Genomic DNA, 16,720 nt, shown 5'->3' with positions numbered 1-16,720 from the left:
GAATGGGGGAACTTTTTTATTATTTCCACAGCTCTAAGGTACATTAATGACATAGTAAAATTTGAAAATGAGTGGAATGCCCCTTTAAAATAAATAAGGCTTAATTTAACCCATTTAGGACAGAAACACCTTTTGGGGGTTCTTGTTGCCATGTACAATATATAGCAACATGTGTTTTTTGTAATTTGTCATTTTTGTAAGTTTCTCGGAAAACTTAGATCAGGATTTAGAAGGCGTTTTTAGAATCAGCCTCAGTCCTAAATGGGTTAAAAGAGACACACGCACACGGCACACGCACGCACGCACGCACGCACGCACGCACGCACGCACGCACACACGCGGTTTGGTACACGTATGTACGTGGAACACATTTTGGGAAAGAACTGCCGATACTGACACCGCCGACCGGTAATGACTCGTTGCAGGACATGCCTTTGTCTTACTCATTCATCGCCACCAGGGGGCGCCAAAAGGCCCAGACCGCCACCATGTATCTTTTATTTTATTTTATATATTTTTATTTTTTTCAAAAAGTTTTTTTTTACCATGTTATAAAACACGAAAAACACGTCCTTGGCGCTCCAGGACATCATGAAAAAGAAGTTAAATAAGTCCTTGGCGACCATTGAGTTAAATGCAAAAACAACTTCCATTCACTGTCTGAGCCCCTCCCTCCTCAAAAAAACACAAATTAGCTCATTCCTTAGAGAGATGGTTGGGAAATGGAAATGTCATCACCAGTCATTCATACACACATGTTCAGTTTTGCAGGAAATATCCAAACCTCTGGGAATGTGAAATTATAAAGACATGCAAATGTGCTGAATGGATGCTTGTGATTAACTAGGTACTAATAGCGAAATAAGCTGACTGCGGCCTGACAAAGATATTGGTCTTATGTACAGTTACAGCAATACGACTGACTGTGGTATTAATAATATGGACAATTGGAATTATTGGATATGGATAATTCTGACGTTGAAAAATGTTGTTCACTGCAGAACATGCAATCTATCTCCACCACTCCGCTAGAGTTAAGCGTTGTTTCTGATACCGATACTAGTATCGGAAAAGCTGCCCATACTGCCAAAATGCTGGTATCTATGACATTCTGAATACCACGTCATTTATCACAGGATGATATTTCATTTACATTTTGAATGTTTCAGTTGATGTTGCACAACTGTTTTTTGTTATACTCTTCACTGTACTATTTACATTAGTTTACCAATTAGTAATGGGATATTTATTTATTCCTAGACAGTGCAGCCACCAGGGTGCATTCCTAGGACCATAGTTCACACAGCAGTGCAGCCACCAGGGTGCATTCCTAGGACCATAGTTCACACAGCAGTGCAACCACCAGGGTGCATTCCTAGGACCATAGTTCACACAGCAGTGCAACCACCAGGGTGCATTCCTAGGACCATAGTTCACACAGCAGTGCAGCCACCAGGGTGCATTCCTAGGACCATAGTTCACACAGCAGTGCAACCACTAGGGTGCATTCCTAAGACCATAGTTCACACAGCAGTGCAGCCACTAGGGTGCATTCCTAGGACCATAGTTCCCACAGCAGTGCAGCCAGGGTGCATTCCTAGGACCATAGTTCACACAGCAGTGCAGCCACTAGGGTGCATTCCTAGGACCATAGTTCACACAGCAGTGCAACCACTAGGGTGCATTCCTAGGACCATAGTTCACACAGCAGTGCATCCACTAGGGTGCATTCCTAGGACCATAGTTAACACAGCAGTGCAGCCACTAGGGTGCATTCCTAGGACCATAGTTCACACAGCAGTGCAGCCACCAGGGTGCATTCCTAGGACCATAGTTAACACAGCAGTGCAGCCACTAGGGTGCATTCCTAGGACCATAGTTCACACAGCAGTGCATCCACTAGGGTGCATTCCTAGGACCATAGTTAACACAGCAGTGCAGCCACTAGGGTGCATTCCTAGGACCATAGTTCACACAGCAGTGCAGCCACTAGGGTGCATTCCTAGGACCATAGTTCACACAGCAGTGCAGCCAGGCTGGGCAGGTTGCCCATTTCAAAATATCGTCGCTCTCGGGCAGAAGAAAGAAACCTGTTGTCTCCATATTCTAACTTTTTCTTCATTCTTTCTTACAGCGTCACACAAAAGCATTGAAAGTATCAGATCCGCAAGTTAAAAAACGTGGCGCCAAGCGGGCGGGCAAGCGGCACATTTCGAGCTTGTCGATCTGCTACTTTTGATGCTTTTCGTCATTATTGTCAAAAAGGAGCCTCCAACTTTTGCCCTCTAGATGTCTTCGCTGACAATAGCCGATCTACAAGCTCTCAACAGGTGACGTTGGTTTGCCTATCATGACATGCCCAGAATATTATGGGTGTACTCTGTTATAAGTAAAAGTCCGGAATTCAATATTGACTTGAGTAAAAGCACAACATTTTGGTGTGTGCGCGCGCGCGCGTGCGCGTGCGCGTGCGTGTGCGTGTGCGTGTGTGTGTGTGGGGAAGACAGGAGACTGCAACTCTAGAAGCCAAAACCAAATAGCAGTTAGCTCTCATATATAATTAAACTGGTACAAGGACCAGAGGTGTTCACACATTAGCCCGGGAGAGAGACATAGAGACAGACAGCGAGAAGCAGAGAGACAGCAAGAAACAGAGAGAGTGAGCGAGACAGAGAGAGAGAGATACAGAGAGAAAGAGATACAGAGAGAGCGAAAAGGCAATTGATATATTGTAAAAATGGCCTCCGCCTGACCCTTAAATGCAGAGTAATGTTACGGTCCAGATTACTGAAGACATTCTACATACAGCTTTCTCTACAGGCCCTGATAAATCATTCAGCACTGCTGGACCTTTCACTCTGTTAACGATTTACACCGAGCGGCGCTCCGTTTCTCACCACCCCCGACGGTTCTGGCCTGAGGTCAACTCACATCGTCTGCAATGCTGGACAGTAGAACCAAGTTCATTTACTCGAGTACTGTACGTAAGTATTTTTCCCCCCCTATCAGTGAATAGAATTATTGTACTTTTAGATTATTTCTCCCCTTTTATAACACCAATAAATTGGTATTGTATTTTATATCATTTTTATATACTGTTGTGTCTGCATATGGATCTTCCACACACCCTCATGAGTTCCCCAACACTGAGTGTAAAATTAATAAAGTGGAAAGAGGGAGAGAGAGAGAGAGAGAGAGAGAGAGAGAGAGAGAGAGAGAGAGAGAGAGAGAGAGAGAGAGAGGAGAGAGAATGAGCAACAGCGGAAGAGAGGTGGGAAGAGAGAGAGAACGGAAAAGTATTTTACAGTGCAGGAGAGAGAATAGAAAGAACAGGTTTGTCTAACCAAAGAGGAAGAGAGAGAGAGAGAGAGAGAGAGCGAGAGAGAGCGAGAGATCCAAGTAACCCCAACAACAGTGGGGATCTAATGATCTTTCACTCTTTCTCAACCCCCCTCCTCTCTCTCTCTCTCTCTCTCTCCATCCACACACCCCACTTCTCTCCCTCTCTCTCCATCCACCCCACCTCTCTCTCTCTCTCTCTCTCTCTCCATCTCTCTCCATCCACCCCCACATCTCACACTCTCTCCATCCTCCACCCACCTCTCTCTCTCCCTCGCTCTCCATCCTCCACCCACCTCTCTCTCTCTCTCCCTCTCTCTCCATCCTCCACCCACCTCTCTCTCCCTCCATCCACCCTCTCCCCATCCCCCCTCCCTCTCTCTCTCTCCATCCACCCCCCCACTCTCTCTCTCTCTCTGTCTTTCTCGGCTGAAAAAACAAGGTCCGAACAAACATCACAAAGACAGCCGGTCAAGCGGAAATTCTCTCTTACACACACACACATGTGTACGTATGCAACTATGCACATGTGTGTGTACATACATACACACACACCTGAATTCCTGTGAACTGTCATTCTTGGGGCCTGGGTCCTGGTGGCAGATAATACACAAGCTGGCCATTCAACCATGATATTGCGCGCACGCACACACACACACGCGCACACACACACGTTCCCTGGGACTTTGGTCGGTTGCTACCAACAACTGAAGCCACGCCTCTTGAGATTATGTGAATGGACGGGTGGTCACATGAACAAACCCCTCCTCCTCTTTTCTCCTTCCTGGCCTCCTCCTCATCTCTCTTTCCCTCTCCCTCTCTCTCAACATCCCTTTTTTCTCCATCCCTCTTTTGTTTTCTTTTGCATTGCGTTCATTGAATCATTTCCATTAAAAAAAGTGTGTTTAACAGTCCTGCCACGTCCTCTAATGAGTGCCAGCTCTATTTAGAACACAACAAAAGCCGGCGATTGAATCAATGTGGCCCGTTGTTCCACCGCTTCCTGGGTGCTAGATGCCCGTTCGCTGGAAATGCTGAGGAGCCAAACCCTGGCAAATGAACCACTGGAGCCCCACAGTAGAGTTGTTGTACGACAACGTGGAAACTGCTGATCACGTCGCGCCACAGTGTGAACTTGTAGATCGGCTACTTTAGCCAATGTCAATTTTTATATCTTGAAAACATCTGTGTTTCTTGACTTGAAAGTCGGAGATTCAGTACAGAACCTTAAACACCCGTCCTGAAATGTAAGTGTAGGTCCACTCGTTTGTGATTCAAATCTCTTATGTCCAGAAACGTATTCATTTGTGGAGGAGGAATGAAGTCTGCATAAATTAACGAATGGACTCTTTAATGAAAGTCTGCATAAATACATGAATGAATTAATGAATGCATGAATGGAAGTCTGCATATATATATAAATGAATGAATGAACTCATGTATGGAAGTCTGTATAAATTAATGAATGAAAGAAAGTATGCATAAATAAATGAATGAATGTACCAAGTGCAGGGGCGGCGCTGACTATTTGGTTGCCTCACGCATATGTTTGTGTTGCGTGTATGCCTGTATGTCGGCGGCGCTGACCACGTTACGTAATCAGTTGTCATCAATATATATTATGCTCTCAAGGGTTAAATTATTGTTAAACATCTGCATTACTTAATTTACATGACGTTTACAAAATTAGAGAATGTAGAAGAATTGTTATTTTGATCAACGTTTGCCAGTATATCTCTCCTATGGTACCACATCAATACAGCGAACAAAATATTCTTTAGTCTTGGATCTGAGAGACTAAATCTCTGGTGGTGGTCCGTGGCTCAAATGCCAAATAAATAATGGACGTTGATATGCAAAGGGTTGAAAACCACCGTTTTAAATGACTGAACAAACCCGGGTCTGTTGTCATGTGTTGTTGCAGAGTCCATTTACTTTTACGGCTGGTTACCTTCACTGGGCGATAAACTGAATCTCATCAGGGCAGGAACAGCAAACACAACAACTGCTTCGGGGCACAAGAACAGAACATGTGTTCTGCCCTCCAAAATGGAACAACACGAACAGTAATGTACTGCAAATAAGTACATCGGTTGATCTGATCAGATTTTGATGGTCAAAGTGAATTCAAAGTCTACAACATGAGTCTGTATTACACCTGTGATGCGGAGGGATACGTTATTTTCCCATGATTCATTGGGGAGGTCAAATCCACAGCAGTCTGGCAGCACTGCCTAATTTCTGACAAGTTATAACCACTTGAACCCCAGGGGGGGGGGGGGGGGGGGGTTCCCATAAATAGCCGATCTACAAGGTTGTATACTTCTGTATACGGTTGTATAGTTCTGCCAACTAGTTGCAATTTATAGCCATGTCCGTCCAGTCTCAGGCATGTAGTGAAGACTGTAGATAAGATTGGCTATTTTTGGTATTTTGTTCTAGAGTCAGCGGTCCCGGTAGTTATTTATTGATATTTTCTAGAGTAGACGGTCCCAGTGGAGTTGTAACTGCGATTCCGTTTGACTAAGAATAAAGTGTTTAACAGCGGCTACGAGACATTTCTTAATGATTATGGAAGGGGAAAAAACCCAGCAACAGTTACATTTGGTTTCCTTGGATGTGGAACGTTGCAGTTTGCCTGAAGAACAGGCTGAGCCAGCGGAGGGTCAAAGACATACGGAGCAACGGAAAGTAAACCACACGGTTGGACCGCTCGGCCAAAAGGGACGGAGAGAGAGAGAGTATTCCTGACCCTGTACTGTCTGCACCAAGTGTCTCAGTACATATAAATACCCAACAGTACAAACTACCTTTAACCCATTAAGACCTGAGGCCGATTCTACAAATGTCAAAATGTCAAACTTGCACGCATCCCCACAGCGGTGAATCCATTAAGATCCGTGGGGTGATCACCTGCAGTTCCACTAATGTGATTTATCTCGTAAAATGTCCCTGTGGGTTAGTATATATAAACCAACAGAGCCCTCCGCACCCGCATGAGCGAGCATCGCTCCAACATTAGACGCGGGGACGAGCGCAATCCTGTGGCTCTTCAGGAGCGCCACCTGCTACAACGAGAAATGTTCCATATTAATCATTTGAACACTTTCAGTAGTAGAGGCCTCCCTTAATTCGAGCTACATGTAGGTTCTAAACAAGAATGTTTACAGCTGTTGCACAGAAATTAAGTAATTTTACATGAAAAGTAATGCTACTTTTGCAATGTAGTTAAAGCTCAGGTGGAGGGGGGAGGTAAATCATAAAAAAAAAGATTCTTCGGTCATTTGTCTGGAAAATAATTTTGTGTTTCAAATATCGTGAAAAATCGTATCGTGAACCTCATATCGTGATCGGTATCGTATAGTGAGTTGAGTGTATCGTTACATGCCTAGTTATTACATATAGAACCGACATGTGTAGGCTACTCTCTGTATAGCTCAGAGAGCCGTGTCTACACTTTGGTCGGGTTGTGCAATGTGCATATTACTTTAGATATGTTTGCGAAGATTTCTTCCCCTGGTGGCCACATAGGGATATGGCTTCTTTATTTGTTCTGAGTGTCATTGCCAAGTTCAATCCCAAATTGGGGCTGCGTCCCCAGGTGTGCTTACTTAGTGTTGATTTGTATCTGCCCACTGTGCTACCTTTATAATACCCGTCTTATGCGCTGCTATTCAGTATACCTGACGAAGGCCACAGAGGCCGAAACGTTGTATATGTTTTTTCCGCTCTGGTAATAGATCTTTGAGGAGCTTTTAAAACGGTGTGCAGACTTCCTCCTTTGCAGTTTATAACCGTGCGCAGATAGCTTCCTCCTCCTTTTGCAGTTTATTTATTTTGTTCGAGCACCCGTTGAACGTACTGGGATGTGCGTGCACCTCCTGCCCACTTCTCCATTCTACAAATGCCTTCTAAAATCAGTAGTTCTCCCATTTGTTCAAAAGCAGCAGATGCACAAGCTCACAGCGTGGCACAAAGTGATGCGCTGCCAATCTTGTATATCTGCTATTTTTGAATAGCCAACGCTGAAATCTAAAACACAGATGCCTTCACGGTTTTAAAAGCGCTAAATACATTAGAAAAATGTGCTGCCCTTTGTCCCATATGTTTCAATACCAAGAGAATGTAAAACGTCAGAATATTGCTGCCGTTTGCTTCAAAAGTTTATCCCAAGCTAAGCAGTTTCCTACGTGGAATGGATGTATGACCATTTCTGACAGCAAATGCACAATTCGTGAGAGAGGAAGAGCGGGAGAGAGAGAAAGAGGGAGGACGTGAGAGAGGCAAAGAAAAAAATATGTATTTTATTTTTTTAAAGCGAGAAACGAGAGCGATGCATAAATTAGACCGTATGCTTAATTTATTACTTGCTGTGTGCTCACCCAAAACTAAGTAGAAGATATAAGCTCAGCGCATTGCGCAGCGACATATTGTGAGCTTGTAGATCTGCCACATAGGGTTCACAAATTAAGTGGTACGAAGGTGTGTGGACTGGATAGAGTTTAGAAAATTCAAGAGGAAGGAAATAATGCGATGGGTGGTGGTTGGTTGGAGTCAGAGACCACGTTATCAGTGAGAGGGCGAGAGGCATGAGCGACAGAGTGTGAAGAGAGAGAGAGAGAGAGAGAGAGAGAGGGAGAGAGGTGGGGGGCATGGCATGTTCTCTGTCACAGTGATTGGTATGGGGGGTGGCAGGGGGGGTGTTGCAATGTGACAAAAGGCCTGGCTAACACACAGTGACTGCCAGGGCAAGAAGAATGTTCAATGAGAGAGAGAGAGAGAAGGAGAGAGAAGGAGAGAGAAAAAGAGAGAAAGAGAGAGAGGGGGTGGAGAGGTGGGGGAGAATATGTAAAAGCATGCTTCCTCACATGGACCAGCTAGGGTGGAAATATCTCCAACTGAAAAAAATAAAATAAAAAAGAATAAACGTGCCACAACGGCCTCGTACGGCCAAACTACCGTTAACATAAATTACGTGAGAGAGAGAGAGAGAGAGAGAGAGAGAGAGAGAGAGAGAGAGAGAGAGAGAGAGAGAGAGAGAGAGAGAGAGAGAAATTAATAGATGGATGGGGAAAGCGGCAGATCGACAGAGAAACCAATTCCCACCCCCACCCGCTCAGTCACCACCACCCTATCCCAGCGGGATGAGAGCGAGGCAGCCTGTGGAGGTGGGTGGATGGATGGAGGGGCGTTCCTCCAACCAGTGATGAGAACTGTAACTAAGTACATTTACTCAAGTACTGTATTTAAGTACTTTTTATTTATTTATTTTACAAATCTCAGAAAAAAATATATACAAAATTGTGAACAATTTTGAGGTACTTTAGAGGAGAGGAGAGGAAAGGTGAGAGGAGATGGGGGGAGAGGAGAGGAGATGAGAGAAGACAAGAGAGGAGGAGGGGGAAGAGGACAGGAGAGGAAATGAGGACGTGAGGGGCGGTGGTCCGAGGAAGAAGAGAGGAGGTAAGGAAAGAGGAGGCGAGAGGGAGAAGGAAACAAGATCGGATTTTATGCAGTGTGAACTAAGAAGAAGAACCCCCCCCCCCCCAACGTATTACCCAATCTCTGGACCAGGTTTAATGGAGCGTTGCGACATGCATTCAAAGCACATTTCTCACCAGTCCTCATTTCCCACGTGGACCGACTGCTGAGATCAAGACTTCCTGTTCCAAAAAATACGTTTTGTGCCAGGGGGGGGGGGGGGGGGGGGGGGGGACAACAGGACAACGGCCCGTTGATTTCTACAGCACTCCTAAGTTAAACAAGGGGCAGGGTTAACACTCGCGGGAGGAGCACTTTAGCATTCTGTGAGAGGCGGAAAAAACGTAGGTTTCGATTATTCGCTTTGGAGCACGGTTCCTAAGTGCATATAAGTCTTCTCTCCTCAAATCTAGCCTCTTCTCCTCTCACCTCATCTCATAATTTGGAAGCGTTTTATATATATATATAATTTATATAATTCAACTGTTAGTGTTAGAGCTGGTTATGTGGACTTCTGCAAAAAAAAAGAATTGCAATAACGGTGGTGGCTCAAACTTTTATTTTTAAAGGACCACCATATTATAATATCCCCTTGAGACGAACCATCTCGTTTTCAAGGGGTCCGCAAATACATAATAATAGATATATTAGATATATTTAGGGGGGAAAAAAGAACACAGGACAAACAAGCTCACAGTCTCTCCAAGTAGACGGGCGGTGGCAATGCGGCAACCAGTGCCTACCGTACAGTTTAGTGTCAGAACACCCCTCCGCCTCCCAAAACAAATGTCCCAAGAGCCCACCCCCTAACCCCTCATCATCATCATCTCTCTCTTCACTCTCTCTCCAACCATCACCCAGCCTTACCTCTCCCCCGTGTCAGGTTTGGGAATAGTGAGGGCTCACGGGCTCAATCACTCATGTCCTTCTTGGACATTTCATAAGAGGCAGACATCGTTACAAATGTGCAAAAGGTGACTGAGCTTGTAGATAGATACCCATGGATGGGATTGGGAACCCATCGTCCAAACGGTGGGAAAACAATGGGTTTTTTTTTTACTTTGCATTTCTGTATCTGTATTGAGAGATGAGTTGATAGCCGACATGTACAGGGTGTGTATGTCTGAAAGACACTTTTCTTTAACCACCCCGCTCTGACTTCTCTGTTGCGCTATATCCTCTGAGACCAACATCATTTATAAAAGGTAACCACAGTGGCAAGAGTGTTTTATCGATTTCATTCTATCTTCTTCACATCATGTCACGAAAGAGGCATATGTTGCAAAACGTTTTGTCTCTTTTATCATGTCTGCAAGTGACCACACACGCACACACTTGGTCCCTGATTACATGCCCTCTCCGCCACCGCTCGCGTGTCATGTATCCGTCGATTACAATAGCAATTAATTTATGTGTTTGGCAGACGCTCTCCTTATCCAGAGCGACCTACAATAAGCAAGGTAATCAATTGTACATGGAATGCAGAGAGACAACTAGGAGGATCCCAGACACAAGACAGTGAACCAAGAACCTATCGCATCACAATGAAGTGTGTAGCACACCACAACAACACAGGAGATATAATAGCAGAGAGAGAGAGAGAGAGAGAGAGAGAGAGAGAGAGAGAGAGAGAGAGAGAGGAGCGGCGAACAGGAGATGGGGGCTGGGCTTGCCACATATGGAAGAGGAGAGAGAGAGAGAGAGCAACACTGAGGTTGAGGGAGCAAATTAAGACAGAATGAGCAATTCTCTCTCTCTCCATCTGCATCAATCCATCCATTCCTCGCTACCGGGCACAATGTACTGATACAATATCCAATCTACAATACAATATCCAATCTATAATAACCAGGGTGTGACTCCTCCACAGATAATGGTATGATGACATAATTCCAGTCCTTACACATCACCTCAAGTTCCTATTGGAACGATCTGATAATAAGTGCCACCTGGGGAGAGAAGAAGGGAACGCAACATAAAGACATGCCCAGGCTTTCAATAATTAAATCAAATCATTATATATTTTGTATATATATATGTTAATTGGTTTTATTAAAATGCTGAGGGGTGGGCATATGAATGGAATATTTTGGCGGCGAGAGAGAGAGAGAGAGAGAGAGAGAGAGAGAGAGATGGAGTCAAACATCAAAAATGTAGTTAATTAAGCGCAACGAACCCTGCAAGCCGTGGGATCGCATGCAGCTTTTCTCTGCAGGAAGTGCATGCACGGGGGGTTATTATGGATTGTGTGTTATTATGGATGCGTGTGGGTGTGCGCGACACTCTGCGTGCATGTGCCACTGCCTGCTAATCAATAAATAAACACGCTCAGAAATCCGCCTCAGGTTTTTAAAGACTAAAATATGCACGTTAAAAGTAGAAATACACAAAGAAATTAAAGAAATGCAAGATCAACAGTCCTTCCTCTCCAGCCTGTGAATATTTAATAAAACCACTAAAATAGCCTTGAAATTAATACATTGTATTGCTTTTTATTGTTGCAAGAAGAAAGGGGGTTGGATGATTTAACACACACACACACACACACACACACACCTCCATCAGAGCAACATTGTTGCCAGAGACAGGCTCTTAAAAGGGATACAGGTCGCTGGGCACTAAAACTGGCTACTTTCATCCAAAATGATAATGATGTGAAGTTGACCTGAACGTGCATGGTACATCAGCATCAGTCTATCAGACACTATTTTATCCTTCAACGTCTTGTTTATGCCCCAAAATGACTGAATTTTGGTTTTGTGTCAATTTGTAGCAGTTGCAGAAATATTAGACCGGCTTAATAATTTGTCGAATGTTTAAGCATATTCTAGTCATGTGTTCTTTAACTTAAGACCATTTCTTAAACTTTTCTTTTATCATTTTGGACAAAATAGCCAATTTGACATTGAGGTGCCCAGGTGTCCCTACTAGTAGGCTACTGCTGCATATCATTTTACCTAGCCCAAACATAGACTCTCGTAGAGGTTTTTTTTCGATTCTGACGAATCTCTCATCGTCAGAATCGAAAAAAACCTCTACGAGAGTCTAAATGTTTGGGCTACATTTTACCCCTTAAAGAGAAGTAATGGAAAGAAAGAAAAGTTGGAAGTCTTTTCTTTGCCTGCGTGTCAAAGAGAGCGGTCCTGCATGGATGGATCCTCCCTTTTGGACCCGAAGTCCATAGACTTCAGCTCCAAAATGAGGATCCACCAGGATCCAGCGTAGAGGAGCGCCGAACGGATCATTCATTGCAGCTGGAACGGATCTCCCTCGCCCCCTCCCCAAAAAAAAGAACTTGTGGGAGGCTGAAAAGCATCTGTGCTTGTTTGTTATGTAACACGAGGTAGTATCTTGCAGCGCTCAAAAACTGCCTCCCTCCTCAGCTGGTACCGTACACCATCTAGTATTTTTCTAGTCTTTCATTCATTTTTATAGCTATAAAATAAGAAATAGGCTATTATTATCGCAGAACTGTCTTGCTTTTTGCAGGGAGTTTGTTTGATGATATCACGCCTGAAGCCACCACCATGTGAGCCGCATGCATCATCATCATCGATTCGTTTAAACAAGTTAACAGCCACTTGTTTGAATATTTAAAAAAAAAAGTCTTATTCCGCAGTGTTTTGCAATAAAACACGAACATCTGTCAAAGTAAAAATGTAAGTGTACAAAAAAGTAAAATAAATTGAAGAAAAACTAAAACAAAACAAGAATACTCACTCCTCTTCCCATGTTGCTGTGGATTCAAGGGTCTGCTTCACCCCTGTTTGAGTAGAAAATAGTAAAACCGTAGAAAATACTTTAAAAAGATAAGCCCCTTCTTGGCTCTCGTGGGACCCCCACCTCCGCTGTGTCTTCTGTCAGCGTGTGCGTGTGTGTGTCTGTGTGTAACGTCTCACACGCACACACACATCAGGCTAGCGAGCCGCGGCCGTGGGGCTCTCACTACTTATACACGGCGTTCCTTCCATTGTGACGTCAGCGCCGTTTGCCATGGTTACTGCACGGAGGGGGCGGGGCATGGCATTTAATCGCTTTTTTTGGTTCTTCTGATTTTACTTTTTCTTTTTTTCCCTCCCCGCCTGCCTCCCCCCGACCCTCCGACCCCCCTTTCCCTTTCCCTCTCCCTTTCTCTCCCTCTCAGGCTCTCCCCCCCTCTCTCTCTATCCCCCCCTCCCTCTCCCCCTCTCTCTCTCTCCCTCCATCTCTCTCTCTCTCTCTCTCTCTCTCTCTCTCTCTCTCTCAATGAATTGCAATGCCAGGCGTATATGTACATTGGTGGCTGGCAACCATTCATTCATTCATTCATTCATTCATTCATTCATTCATTCATTCATTCATTCATTCATGCATTGAAAATCCATATATTTCTAAACATGTTGGCGTTTTAACCTTTGCTGTAGGCCTATATATTCATTATTGAGAGTGTGGAAATCAGATATGGGAGAAGACCTTAAGAGCTTCATAAAAGCTTCATAGCTACTGTGGAGTCAGTACTGCTGTATGGGGCCGATACATCACATGGACCCTCACAGTGGAGTCAGTACTGCTGTATGGGGCCGAGACATGGACCCTCACAGTGGAGTCAGTACTGCTGTATGGGGCCGAGACATGGACCCTCACAGTGGAGTCAGTAGTGCTGTATGGGGCCGAGACATGGACCCTCACAGTGGAGTCAGTAGTGCTGTATGGGGCCGATACATCACATGGACCCTCACAGTGGAGTCAGTACTGCTGTATGGGGCCGATACATCACATGGACCCTCACAGTGGAGTCAGTACTGCTGTATGGGGCAGAGACATGGACCCTCACAGTGGAGTCAGTAGTGCTGTATGGGGCCGAGACATGGACCCTCACAGTGGAGTCAGTAGTGCTGTATGGGGCCGATACATCACATGGACCCTCACAGTGGAGTCAGTACTGCTATATGGGGCTGAGACATGGACCCTCACAGTGGAGTCAGTAGTGCTGTATGGGGCTGAGACATGGACCCTCACAGTGGAGTCAGTAGTGCTGTATGGGGCTGAGACATGGACCCTCACAGTGGAGTCAGTTGTGCTGTATGGGGCTGAGACATGGACCCTCACAGTGGAGTCAGTAGTGCTGTATGGGGCTGAGACATGGACCCTCACAGTGGAGTCAGTACTGCTGTATGGGGCTGAGACATGGACCCTCACAGTGGAGTCAGTACAGCTGTATGGGGCCGAGACATGGACCCTCACAGTGGAGTCAGTTGTGCTGTATGGGGCCGAGACATGGACCCTCACAGTGGAGTCAGTACAGCTGTATGGGGCCGAAACATGGACCCTCACAGTGGAGTCAGTACAGCTGTATGGGGCCGAGACATGGACCCTTACAATACAACAGGAAAAAGCCCTGGATGGAGTCTACACAAGAATGCTACGAATGGCACTAGGTGTCACATGGATGGACCGCATCAGAAATGTGGACCTCTATGGGGACCTACCACGGGTCACGGACGAAGTCAGAGAGAGAAGGATGAGGCTGGCAAGGCACTGCGTCAAGCACCCAGAACTTGAGGCAAGTAAATTGACCCTATGGGAGCCAACCCAGGGCAAAGCCAGGAGGGGAAAGAAGTGTACCTATGTAGACGTGCTGCAGCGTGACAACACTGAAGAGCTCAAGAACCTGATGTTGGATAGGAAATTGTGGAGGGCAGTGATCCAGAAATCCCGAATTGGTGTTGGCTAGACCTCACTTTTGCAGCAACTAACTATATATTCATTTATTTTTATGAGTGCTCATTTTGTCTTTTTTTTTACCAAGGATTTGTTTTGGTGTGGCTTAAAAAATGTGTAAGAAGTGCAACCTTATGCAAAGCACAGCCCGTGGTGTGTGTGTGTGTGTGTGTGTGTGTGTGTGTGTGTGTGTGTGTGTGTGTGTGTGTGTGTGTGTGTGTGTGCGCGACTGTGCGCGCGTGCGTGTATTGCATGACGCCTCCGGACCACGTAGCCCCCCTGCTGTTGTGACTTCTCTCTTCTGATACAGAAAAACACACACACACACACACACACACACACACACACACACACACACACACACACACACACACACACACACACACTCTTTGGGGACAGTGTTAAGGGTTGTTGTGCATTAATGTCTGCATAATAGTGACAGTCTGGTGAAAATGCATTACCCGAGAAGGCTTTTTATAAACCCACTAAAGCCTATACTCACTCTACTTTACTCTATTTCACAAAAAAGAGTTGAGGAGATTAAGGCACTTCTTGGAATGTGTGTGTGTGCGTACGTTAGTGTGTTCCTGACCTATATTTGGGGACAAAATTCTCCCAGATATTATTATATGCCTTTATATAGCTCTTTTATCCAAAGTGCTACAAGATTCACCCATTCATACACCGATGGCGGAGGAAACCATGCAAGGCACACTAACCTGCACAAATCCAACTTTCAGTCTTGCTCAAGCTGAGAGGAAATCACTGCAACGAGTTGTCAAAAGTGCAATGAGAATTATTGGATCAGATCAGATCTCTCTGCCATGGACACAATCTAAATCCCTTTATCCAAGGCACTTTACATAGATTGTGCATTACATTCACCCATTCACACACCGATGCAGGAGGAAACCATGCAAGGCACCAACCTGCACATCGGGAGCAATTTCGGTGTTCAGAATCTTGCTCAAGGACTTCCCTGAGCCAGTGGCTCAGGGGTAATCTGAGTTCCCAGAAGTTTTATTTTTCGCCACTATAGGGGGGCGAGAAAAAGCTCAGGGGTAGAGTGGCCGGATGGTTCCCAGTCCCACCCAATCTACGCTGTATAGGAGGAGAGCACAGAGCATCCTTAAGGATCTAGACACCATTCTGCTCACCCTCTGTCCGTGTGGAGGGACTCAGGACATGACCTGAGACACCACCCACAGGCCAGAGAGCATCTCCACCCACACTTTGGACACAACCTGAGACACCACAGGCCAGAGAGCATCTCCACCCACACTTTGGACACAACCTGAGATACCACAGGCCAGAGAGCATCTCCACCCACACTTTGGACACAACCTGAGACACCACAGGCCAGAGAGCATCTCCACCCACACTTTGGACACAACCTGAGACACCACAGGCCAGAGAGCATCTCCACCCACACTTTGGACACAACCTGAGACACCACAGGCCAGAGAGCATCTCCACCCACACTTTGGACACAACCTGAGACACCACAGGCCAGAGAGCATCTCCACCCACACTTTGGACACAACCTGAGACACCACAGGCCAGAGAGCATCTCCACCCACACTTTGGACACAACCTGAGACACCACAGGCCAGAGAGCATCTCCACCCACACTTTGGACACAACCTGAGACACCACAGGCCAGAGAGCATCTCCACCCACACTTTGGACACAACCTGAGACACCACAGGCCAGAGAGCATCTCCACCCACACAACACACTTTGGACACAACCTGAGACACCACAGGCCAGAGAGCATCTCCACCCACACAACACACTTTGGACACAACCTGAGACACCACAGGCCAGAGAGCATCTCCACCCACACAACACGTTTGGACACAACCTGAGACACCACAGGCCAGAGAGCATCTCCACCCACACAACACACTTTGGACACAACCTGAGACACCACAGGCCAGAGAGCATCTCCACCTACACAACACGTTTGGACACAACCTGAGACACCACAGGCCAGAGAGCATCTCCACCTACACAACACGTTTGGACACAACCTGAGACACCACAGGCCAGAGAGCATCTCCACCCACACAACACACTTTGGACACAACCTGAGACACCACAGGCCAGAGAGCATCTCCACCCACACAACACACTTTGGACACAACCTGAGATACCACAGGCCAGAGAGCATCTCCACCCACACAACAGGTTTTTTTTC

At 45.8% G+C, this 16,720-nt stretch overlaps 1 protein-coding gene across 1 annotated transcript in view; it reads right to left on the bottom strand.

The window, feature by feature from the left end:
* The window catches only part of LOC306917507 (sodium/potassium-transporting ATPase subunit alpha-1), a 45,583-nt gene extending 32,831 nt beyond the window's left edge, over nucleotides 1–12,752 (bottom strand). Inside the window, exon 1 of the mRNA XM_079495771.1 lies at nucleotides 12,541–12,752. Coding sequence (XP_079351897.1) covers nucleotides 12,541–12,552 — 12 coding nt within the window. The 5' untranslated portion in view covers nucleotides 12,553–12,752. The remainder of the gene's footprint in view (nucleotides 1–12,540) is intronic.
* Nucleotides 12,753–16,720: the final 3,968 nt, after the last annotated feature.

This window comes from Electrona antarctica, assembly GCF_951216825.1.
Source record: "Electrona antarctica genome assembly, chromosome: 24".
Lineage (NCBI taxonomy): Eukaryota > Metazoa > Chordata > Actinopteri > Myctophiformes > Myctophidae > Electrona > Electrona antarctica.
The sequence above is the reverse complement of the archived record's forward strand: the minus strand, read 5'-3'. Positions and strand labels throughout refer to the sequence as shown.